The sequence below is a fragment of the Mchenga conophoros genome, linkage group LG3 (assembly GCF_057382185.1).
Source record: "Mchenga conophoros isolate Kocher_MC1m ecotype Shallow Benthic linkage group LG3, M_conophoros_male_GT1.1, whole genome shotgun sequence".
Lineage (NCBI taxonomy): Eukaryota > Metazoa > Chordata > Actinopteri > Cichliformes > Cichlidae > Mchenga > Mchenga conophoros.
The window spans coordinates 67,814,813-67,835,576 of record NC_140528.1 but is presented as its reverse complement, the minus strand read 5'-3'; the positions used below and the strand labels follow the sequence as shown (position 1 = coordinate 67,835,576).

At 41.9% G+C, this 20,764-nt stretch overlaps 1 protein-coding gene across 1 annotated transcript in view; it reads left to right on the top strand.

Annotated features, from left to right (window-relative positions):
* The window catches only part of rell1 (RELT like 1), a 33,458-nt gene extending 13,679 nt beyond the window's left edge, over positions 1-19,779 (top strand). The window contains exons 3-8 of the mRNA XM_085266835.1: positions 757-828; positions 6,592-6,646; positions 11,412-11,660; positions 13,724-13,856; positions 16,077-16,120; positions 16,199-19,779. Of these exons, the coding sequence (XP_085122961.1) occupies positions 757-828; positions 6,592-6,646; positions 11,412-11,660; positions 13,724-13,856; positions 16,077-16,112 (545 nt within the window). The 3' untranslated portion in view covers positions 16,113-16,120; positions 16,199-19,779. The remainder of the gene's footprint in view (positions 1-756; positions 829-6,591; positions 6,647-11,411; positions 11,661-13,723; positions 13,857-16,076; positions 16,121-16,198) is intronic.
* The last annotated feature ends 985 nt before the right edge of the window (positions 19,780-20,764 follow it).

Genomic DNA, 20,764 nt, shown 5'->3' with positions numbered 1-20,764 from the left:
TTCTCTCTGTGCCATCCTGTAAAGCCAAGAATAGAAGAACATGCATGAAGAGAGTATTTTTACTAAAGTCTGCGCTTCTAATTCTCTCTATGCATACTCTACACACAACATTGTAGTGTGTAATGTGTATAGTACAGTAAAGTAAAGGAGAAAGTGACTGGAATTAGTTCAGTGCAGCATGAGCAGGAGACTGCACTGACTGAACTGGTGCTGTGCTTTTACCAGCCTTGATTTGTATATTGCTGACCACTACTTACCCACGATTTAAATACCAGCTTTTATATGAAAATTTACTGAAGCGCCATCTATTTTTTATCCTCTGATCCAACTCAAGGATGCCGCCTGCCCCAGCTGTCACTACTCACTTACATGGACCAGTTTCTCTTTTCTGCTCGTCTCCATAATTTTCCTTAAAACTGCTTTGATCGTTTGCTCATACCGAGGCTGCTTGTGGCTAGCTCTGAGCTCTGGATAGCTTTAGCTTCAGCCACGTTGCCTTTGTTAAAATTCTGGGTGAGGGTGATTTAAGTGTCCGATTAAGATTAGGATTTTCACTTTGGAGATTTTTTCCGTTTTCACTGATGTAGAAAACTAAACAGTGGAAATCTGCAGGAGTTGTTTGCTCCTCAGTGCCTGGCATAGTTGTGTGAGGCTGACTTTCTTTCAACATGTATCATGTTTCTGTAGCGGGCGACCCTTCAGCTCAGTGCTTAATAATACTGATGTTTCTATTCGTGTGTGTGTTTGTTTTTCCAGAGCTCAATGACACCTTCAGTGACTACAATGACACGGTTGGACAGATTGTCCACTACATCATGAAAAATGAAGGTATGTATTCAAGGCTTTGTGTTTGTTTTTTACATAAGAGCACCTGTCATTTCTGGTTGAAGGTGTGAACCTGTGACTTCAGGGAAATGGCCCCTTTTTGTCCTCCTTCCCTGAAGCGATTACAGCTGGCATTATTGTTTGGTACATTGTCACACGCTACTCGGGAAGGAAGTCAGTTGTGGACTCTGAGCCGTGCGTGTTTTCTCAGACGAGTCTGGCTCAGAAATGAAGCTTTTAGTGGAAGTTCACATTCAGGACAACGGCAGAAGAATCTGAGACCATTTGTTATGACGTAGGGGTTTTCACGCTTTTGAGTACAAGTCACACGAGTGTTTCATCTGCGATTTCATCCCATTCCTTCCCTTTGCAGGAAGCTAAATTCATGATAAATCACTGCAAACGCTTTGTAGCGTGTTATCCTCTGTAATCCTTTGTTGAGCCGCGTTCAAACGCGGCAGCAGCAGAGACGAGGATCGATGGCAGCATTGTGCGAAACACAAACCAGCTTGATTTGTGGCATCGTAGGTATTTACTGACAGTGTGGATTGTTTTCCACAGCACCAATAAACTTCCCATAACTGTGAAGCGATGTTGAATTTAAAGAAGGGTAACAGCTGTCTGTGACTTGACTCCTTAAGAGAGGATGCTTTCGTGTAATAGAAGACGCCCTGTTCCACTTGTTCACCCCCACCAAAGTCAAATATGCACATTTTTTTTCCACTGGCCTGCAGAGCAGTTTATCCATCTTGATTATTTAGTTTTGAGTTGCTCCGGTTTTGTAAATACTGGCTGTAGATGTTTGCCTGCTTGTGAATAAAATGAAACTAAATTGCAGGAGCACTTTGCGTTGTTGTGCTCAAGAAAACAGCATCTCTTCAAGAAGTCACGACCCCATTACTCAGGAAAAAAGAAATGCACAAGGTAGCGATAGCATTATTTTCCTTTTTTTGGACTGAGCAGTGTTTCCATCCTGTCACAGCTTGAGCCTCGTTTCACAGGTAGATGGACGCTTTCTTGTGCACAGTGACATGACTGGTGAAAGACAGCAGTTCCTATATATTTAGTAACCAGGTCATGGCTTCTGCAAGGAGACATTGCTGCAAGAAAGGTGTCATTTAGTTCCATTATGTTCAAGAGAAGACAGCTGATGGCCCCAAAACTTGGCATCTCACACCGATCTATGGATGGCAACTAGCACCACAGGGCAAAGGAACAAAAATGTTTTGGGGTTGTTTGGGGTTTTTTTTCACGATATGGTCTTTTTAAAAAGTTGAAAAAATGCAGATGACTCAGTCTAAAGTTCAGTTTTAGGTCATTTTTAATCTGGAACTTTTCAAACGAAATATTTACTTCATAGGTTTTCTATTTTTTTTTTCTCTCCTGCTACAAACAGACCGGCTGAGACATTTATTTGCCGTTAGCTCTGATCAGCATTTTAAGAATTAGGTGTTTAACACAGAAGTGGCACTACCTCTTGCAGCGGAGGAGGACAAAAGGATTTATTCAAGTCTTTTTGCGGAGCCCAGTCTGAGTTCAGGATATATGTCTGTACAAACTAAGAGTCAAAACAGGCTTTTAAATGCTAAGGCAGAGAATTATACTGAGGCAGGAGAGGAAAGAGAAGAAAGAGACGGTTATACTTTGAAGATTATACAGTAAAAGTTAGCAGTGTTCTGCACCAGCTGTTAGGAGGCCGTGTGTAGTCTAAGAGGCTGGAAAAGTAGCTGTTCACCCCGGTGTTTGGAGGGTTGAGGGCAGACAGAGGACTCGGTCTTTGACAGCGCTGCTCAAACTTTCCACCAACACTGTTACCTCACACCACTGTCCAAACGTACTGGTAGCAGGACACAGCGCTTAACACATTTATCAGAGCGCCACCATAACTGAGACAATTATTTACTTGAATTCTCGAACGCGAAAAATTAGTCTTACTGGTTTAATGTTGTGCTTAATTAATTACTGACAAGAATTCCAGTGTGCCGGCTCAAATTTGATATAAAATGCATATTTGCCTAATGAATAATAATAATACAGTGGAACGCCGACTTACGAATACCCCGTTTCACGAAAAATTCAAGTTACGAAGGCACTGAGCGGCAATATTTTTGCCTGTGTTACGGCAAAATGCCCGTGTAACAAAATCTGCTGGTTCTGATTGGCTGAGCCTACAATGCCCACAATGCCTTCCGAATCATGTGACAACCCCTTGGCTTCAGTACTTGCGCTTCGCTGTTCCACTTAGACGACGTATTGTTGTTCTAGCTAGCAATTAACCTATAGCCTATCGTTCAGCATCGCCTCAGTCAAAACGGGCGATGGGTGCTTCGACTTACGAAAGACCCTCGGGAACGAATTAATTTCGTAAGTCGGGGTTCCACTGTAATATGATTTTTTGTTTTAAAGAAGTTTTTGACAGGCTTGTAAAATATTTCTGTTTTATTGGTTTTATGACAGGTTGTTTACTAAATGTAAGCTCTGTATAGAGAATTTATAAATAGCAATCCCCGGGCCACAGACCGGTACCAGTCCGTGAGTCTCGAGAGTTGAGGCGTGAAATTTATGGTTTTCACGGTTTTTATTGTTAACTCGGTTTCCCTGGGTCTTTTCCCGAATTGTAGCTGTGCGTCTTATTTTAAAGAAATATTTACACGTTACCATAGCGACCAGAGAGCATTAAGGGGCAGAGAGGAGGATGTTACTCTCAATGTTGTTGGAGGACACTGTTAATAAAGTTACACAGTTACACAGTGAAATGACGTTTATTATTATATTTACAAAATACCACAGTTTTTGTCTTGGTCGTATCATTTTAATTTGCTGTATTTATCCGCGACACCTTAAAGGCCTGTGAAAATATTGTCTGACATTAAACCGGTCCATGGTGCAGAAAAGGTTGGGAACCGCTGCCGTATAGCACCCATCTATAAGAAGTTATATCATATAAGAGTTGAAAATGTGCCATGTCACTATTGATTCTTTAAGTGTAATTCAATATTGCACTTTGACCCAATCCTGTGATACACAAAGGCTGTATCGTCCCATGTTGGTGACTGGCCATCATTGTCCTGAGCTGTACGTTTGCTCTGAGCTGATTCACGGCTGTTTTATGAAGCAGTCATGCTCGTAGGATTCTGATTATCGTGACTCGCCTGTGTCAGTCTGCTGTGGAGTCAGCACGTCATTGTGCTCTCTATTTATAAATATCTGTTTTACTACACCTTCTCTCACCCTTCAACATTGCTCAACTGATGGAAACTTGGCCGATGGTTAAGATTTAAAAAAGAAATCTCTGTAGCTGTTTTTTTCCCCCTCTCTCTCTAATGAAAACAGGAAGTTGTTGTGTCCACTCAACATTTTTGCAGCAACAGCCGTTTCAGTCTAAATAAAGAGAGGAGGAATTGAATGCTATAGCGTGCACCGCTCTGATGGCTGATCAGACAAAGGAAAACACTGCCCTCTACTGATCAAACAAAGGAAAAGTCACTACCATGTTTGCAACCAGTGGGAAGTACTTGAACATGTACAGTGTGGAAAAACTTTACTCATTTTTATTGGTATTGTTGGTCAGATATCATTTAAAAGTAAAGTTCTTCATTATTTGAAGTTAATTTTACTTTATATTTTCCACCTGGTTTTCCACGCCCAGTAGTGGGTCCCACTCCACAGTTTAAGAACCACTCAGCTATACTATTAAGACAAGTAAAGAAGAGAAGAAGATGTTTGAGAGTTTGAAAGCTAAAGAGTTGCTGAAATGTTTACTGCAGTTTGCTTCGGCAGTGTCACATACCTTACCTCACATTTAGGCACATAACTGCATGTTTTTAACCTTAAGATTATGTTCTAGGAATATTTCAGAAAGTCTTTCAGGGAAAGTTGCCTTTGAAGTTGAAATCTTCACAATGATCTTCAGGGAATGTTTTGTAAAGGGTTACAAAAAAAATAATTTCCTCAAAATTATCCTTTTTCATCCAAAAGTTTACTTTGTAAAAGACGTAAAGGAACATTATCCGTTTCTAAAGTGATGACATAGTGACCCCTTTTTCCAGGTTAGTTTCACTTGGTTTCCAGAGTGGGTGTCATTATTTAGTTAGCAAAAATTAAGCTAAAATTCAGGAGCAGTACACAGTTCACTACTTCCACGAGTTTAGAGGTTAGCCAACTGCTGCTAGTCAAATACACATGATTAATTTACCATCAGCAAGTGTGAGCGCCTCTATAAAAGCAGAGGTTTTGATAGTTTGCTGCTCTGGAGCACATCAGGTGTGTTTAACTATTTGTTAGCACAGTAGCAAGGAGGAAGGATGACGATTTTAAAGAAGCAACTGTTCCTGTCCATCCGTCTGAGAAGGGTTATGAGGGCATTTCCAAACAATTTGATATCCATCAAAGATTATTAACAAATGGAAAACATTCAGCTGTCAGTCATTCAGTCTGAGGTCAGACCCTCAGAGAAACAAAAACCCAGAAGCTGTATCTGTGACTCTACAGGCCTCAGTTGGCATGTTAAATGTTAAAGTTCATGACAACACAATTACAATTAGTTACAATAGAAAAACAGAACAGGTTGCCAGGGGAAACCCTCTTCTTTCTAAAAAGCACATGACAACAATGTTTAACTTTGTAAAGTTGCATCTTAAAAAAACCACAAGACCTAGCTAGCGCTATGTTTGGAGGAAACCAAATCGACCATATCACCACAAACACCTCATACCAGCTGTGAAGCACGGTGGAGCAGGGGTGATGATTTGGGCTTGTTTTGCAGCCACAGGACCCGGACACCTGGCAGCCACTGAGTCGACCAAGAACTCCTCTGAATACCAAATTATTCTAATGCGAGGCCGTCTGTCTGACAGCTAAAGCTTGGCTCAAACTGGTCATGCACTATGATCGCACAGTAGCAAATCTACAACAGAATGACTGAAAAAGAAAAGGAAGGACTGAAATTAAGAGAGCTGTGCATGAACCAACAATATGCCAACATTTTATTTTCTTTCTTCTGACCACTACTCATGTTAGGGCCTTCTTCTGGCAAAAACAAGTAGATAATGTTTTTGCACTAAAATTAACATCCGTTCACCGAGGCTTCCTTCATGACACGAGGAGGAAGTTTGAGGCAGACGTTTGTGAACGCTGATGTGAAATCTTAACATGAAACTCCTACGTCCACCTACATGAGTCATCTGTGTTTGTTTGTGTGTGTGCAGCTCATTTGTCACAAACTCTGCACAGATTTCTTTATCTGTGTACACAGCGGTGTGTTAGTGAAGTCAGTGAATGCATCGAGGCCTGGCCTTGGGGAAATGTGTCTCTGGGAGCAAATTATGTAAATCTACGCCTGAGCTACTTTGTCTGCAAGCAGAGGTCGGGCGCTGTTGATCGTGCGCACTGTGAGAATTTTTCAAACTTTACCTCCGAAGGCTGCATTCTCGACGGTTATGTGGAAGTTTGAAACTTTTCCGAGTAACACTCTGAAGCAACTTTGCTCCAGACAAAAGTTTTCACGGTCTGCCAGATTCCTCCCACCCAGCCGAGGTCTTCTGTGTACAGTTGTTATGTGTTCAGTGATTGCATGTGATGTGCCGTTTCGCTGTGTTAAAGAGTTAATCTGCTCGAGCCATCTTTCAATAAGCGCTCTGCTTTTGAAGTCACTGGAGCGTACTCCTCACTAATTCCAAACACGACTTTTATCTCCCTCCGTCTCTCTCCCTTTTTTTTCCCCGTCTTTATAAGCGTATAACTTTCTCTCTCTCTCTCCCTCTTTAGCAAACTCTGATGCCCTAAATGCCATGATTCATGAAAACAGCATTGATTCGGATGGGTAAGTGTGATCTCACGCTGTGAAGAACAAGTCCATCTGTTATTAAAAAGGCTTTCTGTCTTTGTTGGGCTCATCTTAAATTAATTGGGCAAAGACTCTGTGTACTAACTGGTTTGACCACCAGGTGGCACCATAAGCCTCCTTGAGACTCTATGTGTCTGAGTGTGTCTGAACTGAGAGCATGCAGAGCAGGACAAGAAGAGTCAAGGCAATGAGGCCACAGTTTCCTCCTGATCCTATCCACATTGGCAGGGTCCGATTGGGGACACGTAGCTGGAGACCATTCCCAAAAAGCCACTGTGCGCCACTTCACTGTATTGTGGGATTATTAAAACATAGTAACTGGAGCTGCTGACATATTTCCTCATAAGATTCTTGGCTGTAAAATCAAGTAATTAAACAGAGTGAAAATATAAGAAATGCTGGAGGCTTAAGAACAGCAGAAGCTTTGGATGGTTAGTCAGTCGAGCCACTTATCACTTGTTAGAAGAATAATGTTCACTATAGACTTTGAACTTCTGGTCAAATATCGAACTATAGACATTTATAGATCAAATCCACAGTTAATTGTTGGTTAACAAAAACTTGGCCTTAGCAGATGGCTGCCTCGCTCTTAGCCTGGGTCTGCTGGAAGTTTCTTCCTCTTAAAGGTAAGTTCTTCTTCCCCACTGTCACCAAGTGCTTGGCCAAAAGGGATTGTTGGGATTTTCTCTCTGGTATCGAAGGGACTTGACTAAGCAATACAAAGCATCTTGATGTGTTTATTGATGTGAATTGACTTTAGTTCAATACCATTTTATTTATATAAATTAAATTAACTGACAAAATAAGTGAGAGTAACTTTTGAAGTTAGTGAACCTTAGAAGGTATTTAATATATATAGTGTCTAATCTGTTAAACTGAGTTATTAGCATATTGGCTGTATAACTTTTGTAATTTATACAGTTAAAAAAAAAAGTGTAATATGTAGCATTATTAAAACAGTTTTATGACAACTAAACTGATCATCATAAATGTCTTTTCTATAAAAAGTAGTTTGAAAATAGAATAGAATAAATATTAGATTTTGTTGCACATGTACAATGATAGTAAAGGGCCATTCTAATCTGAAATGTGATGTTACCTTTGTTTGTGGTTCCCCTTGTGTGTAAATCAGGCTGCCAAGCAAACTCCAATCTGATTTAAACTTTTGTTTGGTATTAGCTTTAGCTTGATGTCGCAAACAAAGAAATCTAGTTCCCGTTTTAAAAACCTTTAAGTTGTTTTAGGGTCAGTTGAAAATACAAAGAAACTTATATAACATAATGCTAACTAGCTTAAGTTAGCTTAAGTTGGCTAGCTAAAGTCCTTTGAGTCTTGCCACTTAGCAGTGCTATGAAATACCTGAAGTTCCTTATTTGGTGGTCATTTTGGACTATTTGAATTAACTTTACTTTTGAAGGTCACCACAGCATAAAAGCTATATCTAAAGAATCGGCAGTCAAAACTTGTTTAGCCATTTGATCTGAGCTGCCTCAAATAACATTCAAAATGTTTTTCCTAAAATGTTTTGACCAGTAAATGTGGAAAGAATACTGTTGTGTATTCATCACTCACTTTCACAATGTAGATGGTGGTAAAAGATATATTTCTGCTACATACTTTTTTTTTTTTATCATAAGATTATCATTATTCATTGAATAGCAGGTCTCCATGTTAAACGTGTGTTGCGGCTAACAAAACACGAAGCTGTTGGTCTGCTAGAAATCACACTATATACAGTATGTGACAAGAATTATTACATTAAATCACTTCTAATAGCTGCTCTTGAGATTAAATGACATGTCTAGCATACCATGTGAAAACTGGGCAGCTATGAGCTAAAGCAGCTTTAGCTTGCTGCCTGTGGCCAGGATCACCCAGTAGTATAAAACCCGATGGCCTGAATGCATATGGAGTGTCTCCCACCACCCGTAAAAGAGCTATGACACGGTGGAGCGTGGAGGTGACGTAAAGACATTACTGGGGGTTCATAAGAGCTTATTGTGTAGCTTTAAGTGCAATAAAAGCTGCTGATAGCAGGGAAACAAGCCACGGCTAGAGCACCAGTAGCTCTCCTGCTGATAGCGTTGCAACTGGACTCCCCCAACCAGCAAACACAGGATGATGGGCTTTGGCCTAATACTCCTCTATAATCTAGCAGACGTATTTTGGTGAGGTCGCATGCAAGCCTGTAACTTAATGTCTTTACTCCTTGGAGCAATCATACCTCAAACAGAGAAAATCGGTGCAGGGGAAACACCGCTCACCGTCCCACCTCCGTCCATACAGAGCCATGAGCAGAGGAGTGCACATTAACAAGTGTAGTGGTGCTTTGCCTCTAATACAGGGGGAGAAGGAGTTGGGCAGATAGATGGATTAGAGGAGGAGATGCTTGTGACAGTAGGAGTCTAAGTAAATCGAGTTAGTGGAGTATGTTTCCCCCCTCTCTGTATCTCTCTCTCTCCTGCTGTCATCTTTCTCTCTCCGCTTCATATTGTGCTGGGCGGAAAGGAGATAAGAGAGGAAAGGTGTTTTCTTTTGTTGGGAGAAAACAGTGTGGATAAATGGTAGCCGTGTTGCATCTGCCAAGGATTAGGTACTGAGGTATTCTGCTGTGTCACACCGAGTGTCCTGTAACAAACATATAAATACATAAAAGGGAAAAAAACTAGAAAACTGTGAATTCACACACAATCCCCAGCGTCACTTTCATGTGTCTCACTTCTTCAGTTCTCTCTCCAAATGTTTTCCTTCACATATTTCCACCCCTAGTTTGCCTTTCGCTTTTTCATTTTGTTCAGATGGCTCTCTGTGGTAGTTTCTCCTGCTGTTATGTCCCACATCTGTCTTTCTCTCTCGCGCGCTCTCAGCCAGGATGGGCAGCCTGCCAGTGGATCACTTAGAGATGGCAGAATAGGAGGGGAAGAAAGGATATCGGTGGGGGTAATTTATTGGATACTTGGGGAAGGAGAGAGGGAGGAAGCAGGAGAGAGGGATGGAGAAAAGGCTTCAAGGAGGAGAGTGACTGACTGTAGTGTCGCCAGAGCTCACTATCTGCCTCTCCAGCTTCAGTGCTTAACTTCCGTTCTCCTGCCATCAGTCCTCCACCACCTCTCTACCGTCCTTTAGTCCCTCTCATCATCTTTCCACAGCAGTTCCTGTTCTCGTCACTTTATCTCCAACATCACGTCTTTTGTTCTTCCGGTGGACCAAAATCACATTTTGTACCCTATTATTGGCCAATGACTCAATCTGCAGTGGCTGCATATGTTTATGAGCTGTCACATTTCTTGGAATAATTTTTAAAAGGCATTAAAGGCTTTCAATGTCCCAATAACCAGATTTGTTGAGGCTTAAAAGTACATAGTGCTCATTAAATTAAATTAAATTTTATTTATATAGTGCAGTATCAACATCAACAATAACAACTCTCGTCTAAAGACCCTTTTTTTATCCATCTATTCTCTTCCGCTGTCCTTATCAGTGTCCTGGGGAGGGGCTGAAGCCTATCCCAGCTATCATAGCTACCAGAGCCATGAGCGCAGGTATCAGCACAAAGCAAAGATGACGATTGATTCTACTATAGAAACATGAAGAGGTAGAAGCTGAGGCTTTAAGCTTCATCACTGCCTTTGTTACCTGTTGAAGTTCAGGCTCTGGCTGCTGGGCTGGGGTCTGCATGTGCTCGGCGTTACCATCACTCTGGGTTCTTGGCTAGCTTAGTGTTAGCGTGCTGTCTGTGCAGAGGCTTGCAAAGAGCTGAAGCAGTGGAATGCAGCTGTTCCTGTCCTGGACACACACGAACTGAAATCAGCTGATTGTAGCAAGTACACATGTTTTTTTTCTTTTCTATTTGCCAGGCACGGATAATCTTTGTAATACAGGTCACAACGTAATTTTAACTGTAGCATGATTACTGAATTTAGTAAGATAACGCATTACAATACTGCATTACTCAAATATGTAACTTTGTTCCAGCACTGGTAAAGACTCCACAGTATTAGAAAAAAACCCTCAACAAAGATGGCCTCCTTTGAGCAGCACTTGGTGACAGTTGAAAGGAAAAACTACTTTTAAAAGCTCTAGCAGAACCAGGCTCAGGGAGGAGCAGCTATCTGAGGCGACGGGCTGGGTGTGAGGGGAGGGAGGACAAAAGTCACACTGTGGAAGAGAGCCAGAGATTAATAATAACTAATGATTAAATGCAAAGTGGTGTGTGAACACACGGGGAGTGAATGAAGAAGAAACTCTCAGAGGAGGAAGCTGGAGACAAACATCATGTGACGCGACACCCTTCGCGTCTGCGTTTGCCATTATTTGTGGGCTTATCTAATTGTTTACTTATGTTGTGTCTGAAACTTCACCTGCAGCCGCAGTAAACTGCTTCCATTTTTACTTTAAAGATAATCACTGAGGGTGATTGTTCTCAAAGAGCTTGTCAGTAATTGTTTTGAAGTATGAAATATTGATGTGTCATTTCTGCAGCGGCGGGCTGCGATAAGGGAAGCACTGCAGAATCCAGCGAGCTTAAATGCTCTGGGTAAAATGGGCCGAAGTCTTTAGCTCGTGTTGGGGTTTGTTCCTCTTACCTCACATTTTGGATGTTTACAGTTGTTGACCTATAAAAGATTTCTTAGTTCATTTCACAATAATATTGTGTAATTAATTCATGAAGGCTTTTAAAAAGTGGCAATCTGAAGAAAGAGCTGCGAGGATCACACATTTCTCCTCCTTTATCTTCAAGTCCTCCGCTCACCCCCACCTCCCCCGGCACTCCCACTCCTCCAATGACACCTGTATCGCCGGGGGCGCCCCCGGGAGCAGCCAAGCACACCTGTAACCACCTGCACACCATCGGGGGCCTGGGAGGCAACAAGAACATCTGCACCCGCTGCAACCAGAAGAAATGGCCGCTAATGAGGAAGCCGTCAGCCCGCAAAGCAGAGCTGCGGCACAGTAACTGTGTGGAGGTCACAGTCCTGGCTGTAGGCAGGTGGGCGCGTGTGTGTGTGTGTGTGTGTGTGTGTGTGTGTGTGTTTGAATCATAACTGAAGGACAAGCCTGGGTGTATTACTGCCTTTTGATGATTTTCCTGCCTTTAAAATGTTCTCAGAATCGCATCACGAGGTGGTTTAATTAGCAGAAGTAAATGAAAAATGACACACTGTTTGCCCCAGAGGGACACTAGGCTTGAGTGCACACAGACACACACACGGCGCTAACAATCAAACATTAACTCTCGAAAATATTCACACTTCATTTAAAAGGCACAAGCATCTCATGCACTTTGATACCACACTGGGAGGTCAGAAACTTGTGGTCAGACTGCTCCACGTGCCACTGTTAACAGCACAGGTCCTCACAAAACCGAGACACGAACATTAATAAGCAGACTTCTAATATCTTATTCAGGATATCACCAGGACTGTCATGTTGACTAGTGAGTGTTCACTCAACTCTAAAGCATTAATCGATGACAGGAGCTATTCTTACAATTTAATAGACATCAAGCTGCTTGCAGAAAGCATGTGTATTTGGTCCCCTTGTAGAAAATCAGTATAAAACATGACCTAGCTTCAGGTTGGAAAAGCCAATCCCGAAGTACCTGCATTCTCTCTTAAAGCCACCAGATGGCGATAGCTGTGGTTCCAAAAAGAGTTCTGGTCCTGTAGAAGTGTGTAAGAAAATTAGTTTCTGATATCACATGCTTATTGGCTGATGAGTTGTGGCTGACAAGTCATTTTTAAGCGAGCGACCCGCCCCTCTCCATCACATTTGTTTTTTGCAAATAAAATGGTGTTAGCAAAAATGCTTTCTTAAACCAGCGGACAATGTTGCAACAAATGTGAGGGTACCATAGACAGATAAAACGGTGTAATCACAGTGATGTCACTGGTTAGTGTCTTATTTAAAAAAAAAAAAAAAAGTAAAAGTATCAAGCATTTTCGCTGTTGCCTGCTTGTTGTTTAGAAACTGGACATGGCAAGGAGCTGCTCTGACTGAGCTGTGAGAAACCATAGACACTGCATGTTCATTGGCGAACAACTTTTGATTGAAAAATTGTTCGTCAATGAACATAATCCTATTTTCTGGCTCTGGTATTGACCTGAAACTGGCAACTGAGCGCATAATGTAATCAGAAAGAGAGCCGAGGGCTGTTGAGGCAGACAAGTCGCCCCCTACTGGTCATGAGGGCAAAGCATGCAGCTTTAAGGCACTTCTCCACCGGGTTCACCTATGTCCATCTTTTACAATGTCTGTGCAGGGAATTTGGACACCCTCATCATCAACCCAATGATCCTGCAGTGTGCAGGAATTTTTCTGGTTCTTCTTGTGTTTGTGTTCAATGTCCAGACTTTTAGTTTCAGTAATTATAAGAAGAATTCACCACAGTGAGAATTAAATCCTGGCAGTGTACTCCCATCATAAATCTAGTGCCGCTGTGTCCTAGATCCAGTTTAAAGTAAAGAGACCATTTCTCAATCCACCAGTGAGGCCGGGAAAGTGTGCAGCCTCTTCGCCGTCACGCAGCCTTCCTCAATGTCCCGCTGAGAGCTGATTGGGATGCGAAGAGGTTTCTTTTCATTTGCGCACTTAGATGAATGGCGCCATATGCACAGGGGTCAGCATGACCTGGATACAAATATTCATTTGCTGATTTAATTAAAGCTTTAGAGTGGGCGGATGAGAGAGATGTCATGTTTAGGTGAGTAAGAAACCAAGAAAGAGAGAGAGTGTGTGTGTGTGTGTGTGTGTGTGTGGCTCTAAGAATGGCTTATGACCTGAGTTTCTGTCCTAGATCACTCAATAACAGACCATTTTCTGTTTTTACCTTGGTCATTTTTCCATGTAAATATAATATTTATGAAGTGCCACCTAAATTCTCTTTTATTTTTAGGTAAAAATATGATTCTTCATACACTCTACTGTATATATGTAGTCATTGTCATGTCAGCTGCTTAAGAACAGGGGTTTGAGCCAGCCCTGCGACCTGGACCAGCTCTCTCATTTGGATCGCAGGCTGCACAAACATTCAAACCCTTCTATCGTTCTCAGGTTCCGCGTGACAAAGTGTGAAAAACCAGCCAGGGAGCGGCGAACTCTGCTGATATTAGACTCTAATGGGAGCGTCCCCGCATCGCCCACAGCGGTGGAGCCGAACAGTCGACCAACATCCAAGTCCCCTCAGGTGTTTGTGTGTGTGATGAAAATGTTACCTGTTTCTGCTTTTGTCTTGCCTGCAGAAGAGCTCCGTTTCTTATGTATCCATAAATATTTATGCGTGCACATATCTCACATTCCTCTTTATAATATGCACTATATTACTCAACCATCCACATCATTGCATTTAGTTGTTTCAGTCACTTCAATAACCAAAGGTTTATAAAATCACTGCTATGGTGTGGGGCTGATTTTCAGCAGTTGGTCTCAGCCCTTTAATGTTTCAGCATAGCGAGATATCTTGGACAATTTCACGCTCCCAACTTTGTGGGAACGGTTTGGGGATGACCCTTTCCTGTTCCAACATCACTGCACACCAGTGCACCAAAGAAAGGTTCATAAAGACATAAGAGAATTTGGTGTGGAAGACCTTGACTGGCCTGCACAGAGTCCTGACCTCATCCTGATCCAACACCTTTGGGGTGAATTAGAGTAGAGACAGTGAGACAGGCCTTCTTATCCAACATCAGTGTCTGACCTCACAAATGTGCTTCTGGAAGAACAGTAAAAAATTCCCATAAACACTCCTAACCCTTGTGGAAAGCTTTAGAAAATGCCTGAAGGTACTGAACTACACGCGACCTGTCATTTCGGCTCTAAACTTTGTGCTTTTAGGTAACAAGTCAGTAAAATGCCTGCAACACTTACAGTAGAAGTCTGCAAACACTCAGGTCCAGATGGAGACTTCTAGTGAATAAATATAAACACATGGCACTAGAGAAATATTACTTCTAGTATTTTCAATAAGAATAAATGAGATGGAGTAAAAGCTGCATTCATGGACAGTAGTTTTTAGTTTCTGTTCACTGATGCTGTCTATTGCAGTGGCTGTAAGAAAAAACGAATAAACGAGTCTTTAAAAAATTCATCATGCAGAGCTGGAGAAAAAAAGAAGACCAGCCTCTGGCCTGCTGTCTTCTGTTTACATCACAGGAAGTCTGGTTTATGAAATGCTGTGCTCCAGGTGATCGTGAGCAGCATCCACTCGTCTCTTTTCGATGTCTAATTTAGTGTTTACAGGAACAGGAAGCTGCGTCGTCCTGTTGCTGCCGTTAAACAACAGAAATTTCCTCGCAGATAACGTGTTTTCATATTCTTCAAACAAAAACAAACAGTGAACAACAAAAAAAGGTGCTTTCAGGCGCTTTGCAGCAAACTGCAAAGGTCTTTAGAGAAATCGGGTGGGTGGTGCTCCTGCTGTGAAATTAGCCATCAAGGTGAATCCTTGATCATCACATTTAATGTTCATTCACACATGTGAGCATTTCTTCTTGATGGATGCTAGCCGTAAACAGCTAATCGTCACACGACTCAGTTTTACATGGCTGTGTTTTTGTTTTTTTGCTCGTTTGCAAAACCAGTGAGAGTGAAAGATACCGCCGAGTGACATATGACATGGGTGGTAAATACTTTACAGGCAACCAGAGACTGGAATGTCTGCTAGTGACCGACGATCGGCTTCAAAGCGATGTGCCTAAACATGAACAGCAACCTGACGAGTTGTTCTCTACTCCAGTAGCATTGAGGTTGGCAGCAGACCATGAGAACTGGACGGGTAACCAGCTCTGACGGGGGGCAGTTGGCTCAAGTTGCTGTTTAAAAAAAGAAAGCTACGTATATGTTCTGTATATTTACAGCCATATACAGACAATGCACTCTCTGAGAAATGTTGCCAGAGACACAAAAGTGCAGAAATATCAATATCAGCTGCAGAGGCAACGCCAGAGATGAAAAGGAGAGAGGTTTTCTCCTTCTGCATTAGTGGATCGGTGAACTCGCCACACACTGAGTGCACAGTCCTCAACACTTTTTTGTTTTGAAGTCTTTGAGTACGATCATTCTTTAAAACTGGCTGCACATGCTGATGAACGAGACATGAGGGCTACTTCACAAAGCACTAAACTAGAAGGTGTCAAACATAAGGGCCCGGGGCCAGGATTGGCCCAGGAAAGACTCCATTCTGTCCCAGCGGACAGCTTTGGAAATGTGAAAGAGGGTATAAATTTGTAACATTTAACTGTATTTTCATAAATTCTACAGTTTTTCCTGCTGATAAAGGTCTTTGTGTTTGTTTCATTTTCTGTCAGCTTTCATGTTGACTTTTATCTTTCTTGGATGGATTTTATAATTTTTTATTATTTTATTTGTTCAATGTGTAAATTAGTCTGTGTATTTTTCTCTCTACCAGGAGCAGACAGACAGCGTGGACCAGGGGAAACGATAGAAAACCAGGTAAAGTGTGTTTGCATCGGCTGCACGCGTGTCTTAATTTTTCAGAGCTGTTTACATATTCTTTTATATTTCTTACAGCTATTAAAAAAGGAGAAGAGGAGCAACATCTGGACACTTTTTAAACCCAAATAAGAACTTTCAACATCAGTGCAGGAGGGACAGATGGATCCGGGAATCGTCCCCCTGTCCTGTCGCTCCACAGGGAGTGATGCGCTGCTGCTGCTGATGGTGGTGGTGATTTTACAAGTAGAGATGGCTCAGGTGTGTCTACTTGAAATGGTAGCTGGACAGCAGTGCCTCGCCCAGGAGTGTCAAAAAGTAAATGGAAAAAAAAAGCCGGGCAACTGCTTGATGTAACGATGGAGGCTCGACCAGCGCTGTCCCTCCCAAAAACTACAGCCGTACTCCTCAAAAAGCAACTGGTCCGTGATGCTTGTGCATTACAGTTTCACAAGGAGGTTTTAAACACGTATTACTTGGTTTATTTGTAGAACTAAATCCCAGGAACAGGTCTGTGAACCAGTTCAGGTCATCATTAACCAAACAGGAAGGAGTATATCGTGGCCAGACGCTAAACGGGAACATTAGCAGGCGTGACCAAAGCAAGGTTCTCACATCCTGTAATCATATGAACAGGATGACAAACTGTCCTCACAGTGCATGTCAACCTGATCGTCCCTTTTAATAAGAACTCCGGGTCAAAGAGCAAATCGGTTCAAATATTCAGACACGAGCCGCTCGCTGGATGTTTTCTGTTAGTCTGTTATTTCTGTTCTTTTTTTGTCCTGTGCAGCATCCTGCTAATACATTCAACTTGGAAGATATTAGCATACATTTGGAGTCTAGCCTGGTAATCACTCCTTTTAGCTCCGTTTTTGGTCTCCACCACCGTGACAGAGAATTAAAATGAAAAAGCAAAACCTAAAAGACAAACTGAAAGCAGCTGATACACATACTGCACTGGTCCCACTCTAGATTTGTTTTTTTGTGCTATAGTGTATCCTTAATAACAAAAATACAGTTTATATCAGTGTTGTGTTATATTAGCGTAGAGAACACGTATGAAACACATTCTGAGTTAAAACCTTTTGTAAACACATTAAAGTAAAAAGGGCGACGCTGTGATGTAGTGAGCCTCAGTATGAACTGTTGGTTTTTATGAGGCTGTTTGTTTTCTTATCGACTTCGTTCTGCCTTGACTTAATTTATCAAAGCCTTTTTTTTTTTTTTAATTTAGCCTGGATTTATTGTATTGTAGCGTGAGCTGCCTTTATTATATTCCATCCTGAGAGCAGATACTGCACAAATGGTTTAATCCATTGTGGATTATGTTATCAGCAGGCCCACCAGGATGTAAGCCTTATTTTCTCTTTCTAATGAGATGTGCCTTTCGTTTCTAAACGTGCTTGTGCTCGCACAGGTGTGTCGAGGCAAAGGTCAGATGGTGCTGTGATTCATTCTGTTTACTGTATCAAGAATCGTTTACTGTGTAGAGCAGAGTACTGAGTGAGTTACATCTTTAAGGAAATAGTCTTATTGTGAATGTAACCTCTTAAAGTGAGTACATGAGGATGGCCTAGTGCCATGGGCTGATGCAAGATGAGGTGTGTACTCATTTTCACTCTTTATCCTATCACTTTTGTGGCCATGCTAACTTTGCTCTTAACCTCTAAGGAAGTGGGCAAAAAGCCTATAAACACAGTGGATCATGTTGCTTGTGGCCATAATTTCGGCAGGTTTGCTCTGTGGTCACCAAACCAAAGACGTCTCTGGAACATTGCACTAACGTAGATCAGCGTAAATATGATGTTATATCAGAGTTTCATGTGATGCTGTTATGTCATCAAATACAATATTTGAAAAATGTAAATGTAACGCTTTTCCATCGTGATTCTGTAATGGTGATCCTGGTCATGTACCAATCAGATGGTTGGCGGTTCTATCCTCGGCTCTACTGGTCTGGAGGTAAAAGTATCCTTGGACAGGATGCTGAACCCCGAGTTCCCCTTAAATAAGGTTAAAAGCACTTAAGCATAGAAAAAAGTGCTTACATGAAGGTTAAGCGGTGTCACAGGAAGTGCTCGCCACAACAGTTGGTCATGAGCAGCCGTTCCAGGCTCCTGTTGCTTAGGTAACCCTGTTGTATGTTTTTACTAACTTATCTAATGTCAGTCAGCCGTTTCCTGTGCTCTCATTGGTAGTCGCTTCTCTCGCTAATGTCCAGGCAGAGAAAAGTTTAACTCAGGACCCGCCAACTTTTCAATGTGTCTTTGACTTTCAGTCGTCTCTCATCTCCACGTCACTTTTAGTCACTTCCTGTGTGGACGCCCCTTAAAGAAAGATGTTATTATTATTGAGACGTTTTCCCCTGTGGTTAAAACTGTTGTATTGATTGGCTGATGTTTAGCACCTGATGTAGTCCTATAGCAACAATGTTCGTATCAGAGATGTTTCAGTTATAGTCTAGATTTTTTTCGTCTTTTCTAAATCGTATTGAAGATGATGCAGGTGTCAGTGACTTAGTATTTACAACAGTCTCAGCAGCATCTGCAGCTCATGTTGCAGGACAGCGTGACAGTAGAGGCTCAGAGACGAGCGATCGCTCCAGTTGAGTTGTGTGCAGACTGGAAGCAATTAGCAGCGACGTGGCGACCAAAAACTGTAGAAAGTGAATGCTACTTGGCAACTTCAGGAGATTACACGCAAAAGATGCAGGTGAGCAACTGAAACAACTACCAATGAGAATAAAGAATACCTATGACTGACATACTTCCTGGTAGCAAAGACATTAGGGGGTTACCCGGGTAACCATATCCTGAAATTACTGCTTGTGACCAATGATCAGCTTCAAAGTGATGAGCCGGTTGCGTCCTTTGTGGACGCAGTTTAAGCTTTTTGCTAGTTTCAGAATTTACTGCTGGATTGGCCCCTGAACTAACACCAACTTATTTTTTACTTCAAAAATATGCAGCTGCCCCAAAACTCCAGTATTGGTCTCACCCAAGTCAAAGGTTTCCCATCTAGTCAGCATCACTGACTGCACCCAAAGTTTAATCATACAACCCGGGGAGAAGCTGAACTACTGAAGGATGTGTTAAGTTATTCTTTTTACCCCATAAAGACATTTTATAAGCTCCCCTGTACCTTTAATGACAACGTCTGACACCTCAGTGTGCAACAATAAAGCTGTAGTTTGATGACATTTAGAATAGTTTCCAAGGGTCGCTGCAGAGGCAGAGAACACTCTCGCTATCTTCTGATGAAGATGAACTTCAAAGGTTATTCCTAGAAGATCTTAAACAGAAATACACAGTAAAGGTTGTAATTTTTTTACTTTTTCTACGATTACCACGTAACAGCTGATTCATGTGGTGGTTTAAGCACATTTTAAAGGGTAATTCCACCAGTTGTAGACATAAAAGTTTGTTTGCCTACTTGTTGTCAGTGTGACGTCATCTTTCAGTTTTTAGACCGTGACTAAAACCAGAAAGCAAAAGTCCCTCCCCTGAGTGGAGAGCCATGCAGATGTGTCACCCATTTCATTTTTTATTTATTTATTTCTTTTAAACATGCATGCACTTTTTGTTCTTGATATTATGGGTCTTTCTTTTTTCCTCATTGTACAAAGACAAAAATAAAATCGACTAACACATTTTAAACCATGAAGTCGCCTCTTTTTGTGTTGTCCTGCACTGCATCGCCGCCGCATTGCAATGATTAAAGCCAGTGTCCGCTGACCTGCAGGCTGACGTCTCCCTCCCCTTCCCTCGTGCGACTGAACCATCCGTCTTCATATCCTATTCTGTCTCATTTCCTTCTTTGCTCACTGCCCCTCTCTCTCTCTTTTTCGGCGCCGTAATGAAAAGATGATTTGTCTTATTCATCTCAAGGAGGTAGTCTGTCGACCTCCGGCTCTCTATCATATTATTTCCACATAATGGAGATGAGATGGAGATGGAGGGGTGTTTTGAGCGCTAGACGGAGGATTAACAATGCTCGACTCCTTTTTTTTTTTTTTTTTTTTTTTTTTTTTTGTCTCCTCTTGACCTTCTGAGTCTTATCGGGTTAGGTCGTGCAAAAAAGACACAAAGGATGCCCGAGCTGGTGACCTTAAAAGAAAAGGCACAGGAGAGCTGAGGAAAAAGATACAAATCTGTTAATTCAGGTTATAACTTCACTCCGAACAACAGCCAGGATGTGATTAAACGAGGCTTCTGGGTGACACGTTGTTGCCGCTCGACAGCGCTGGATTGACGACTGACTTTCTGGCTGTTGACAGCGACCGGAGATGTTTACAGTGTGGTGGTGGGAAGGAACGAAACGGAACTACACTGGAGTCATGGCTCAAAGCTAACCCGCCCTTGATAAACGCAAAGCACAAAGATGCCTTCAGAGTGTTAAACCTGTCAGGAAGGTTGTGCATGACGGTGCAAATTGCGAGTAAGCTGCACAAGAGCACAAATATGGACTCCTGTTGCATGTGTGTTTACTTTTGCTATTAGAGTCGAGGTTCGGTCTCTGCGAGGTTTTCACACCAACAAAACAAACAAAAAAAGGAAATCTCCTAATTAGGTATTCAAATAAAGAGAGTAAAGGTAATAACGCTGCTCTGATATGTCTTTTCTGCATGACTTCATGAGCAGT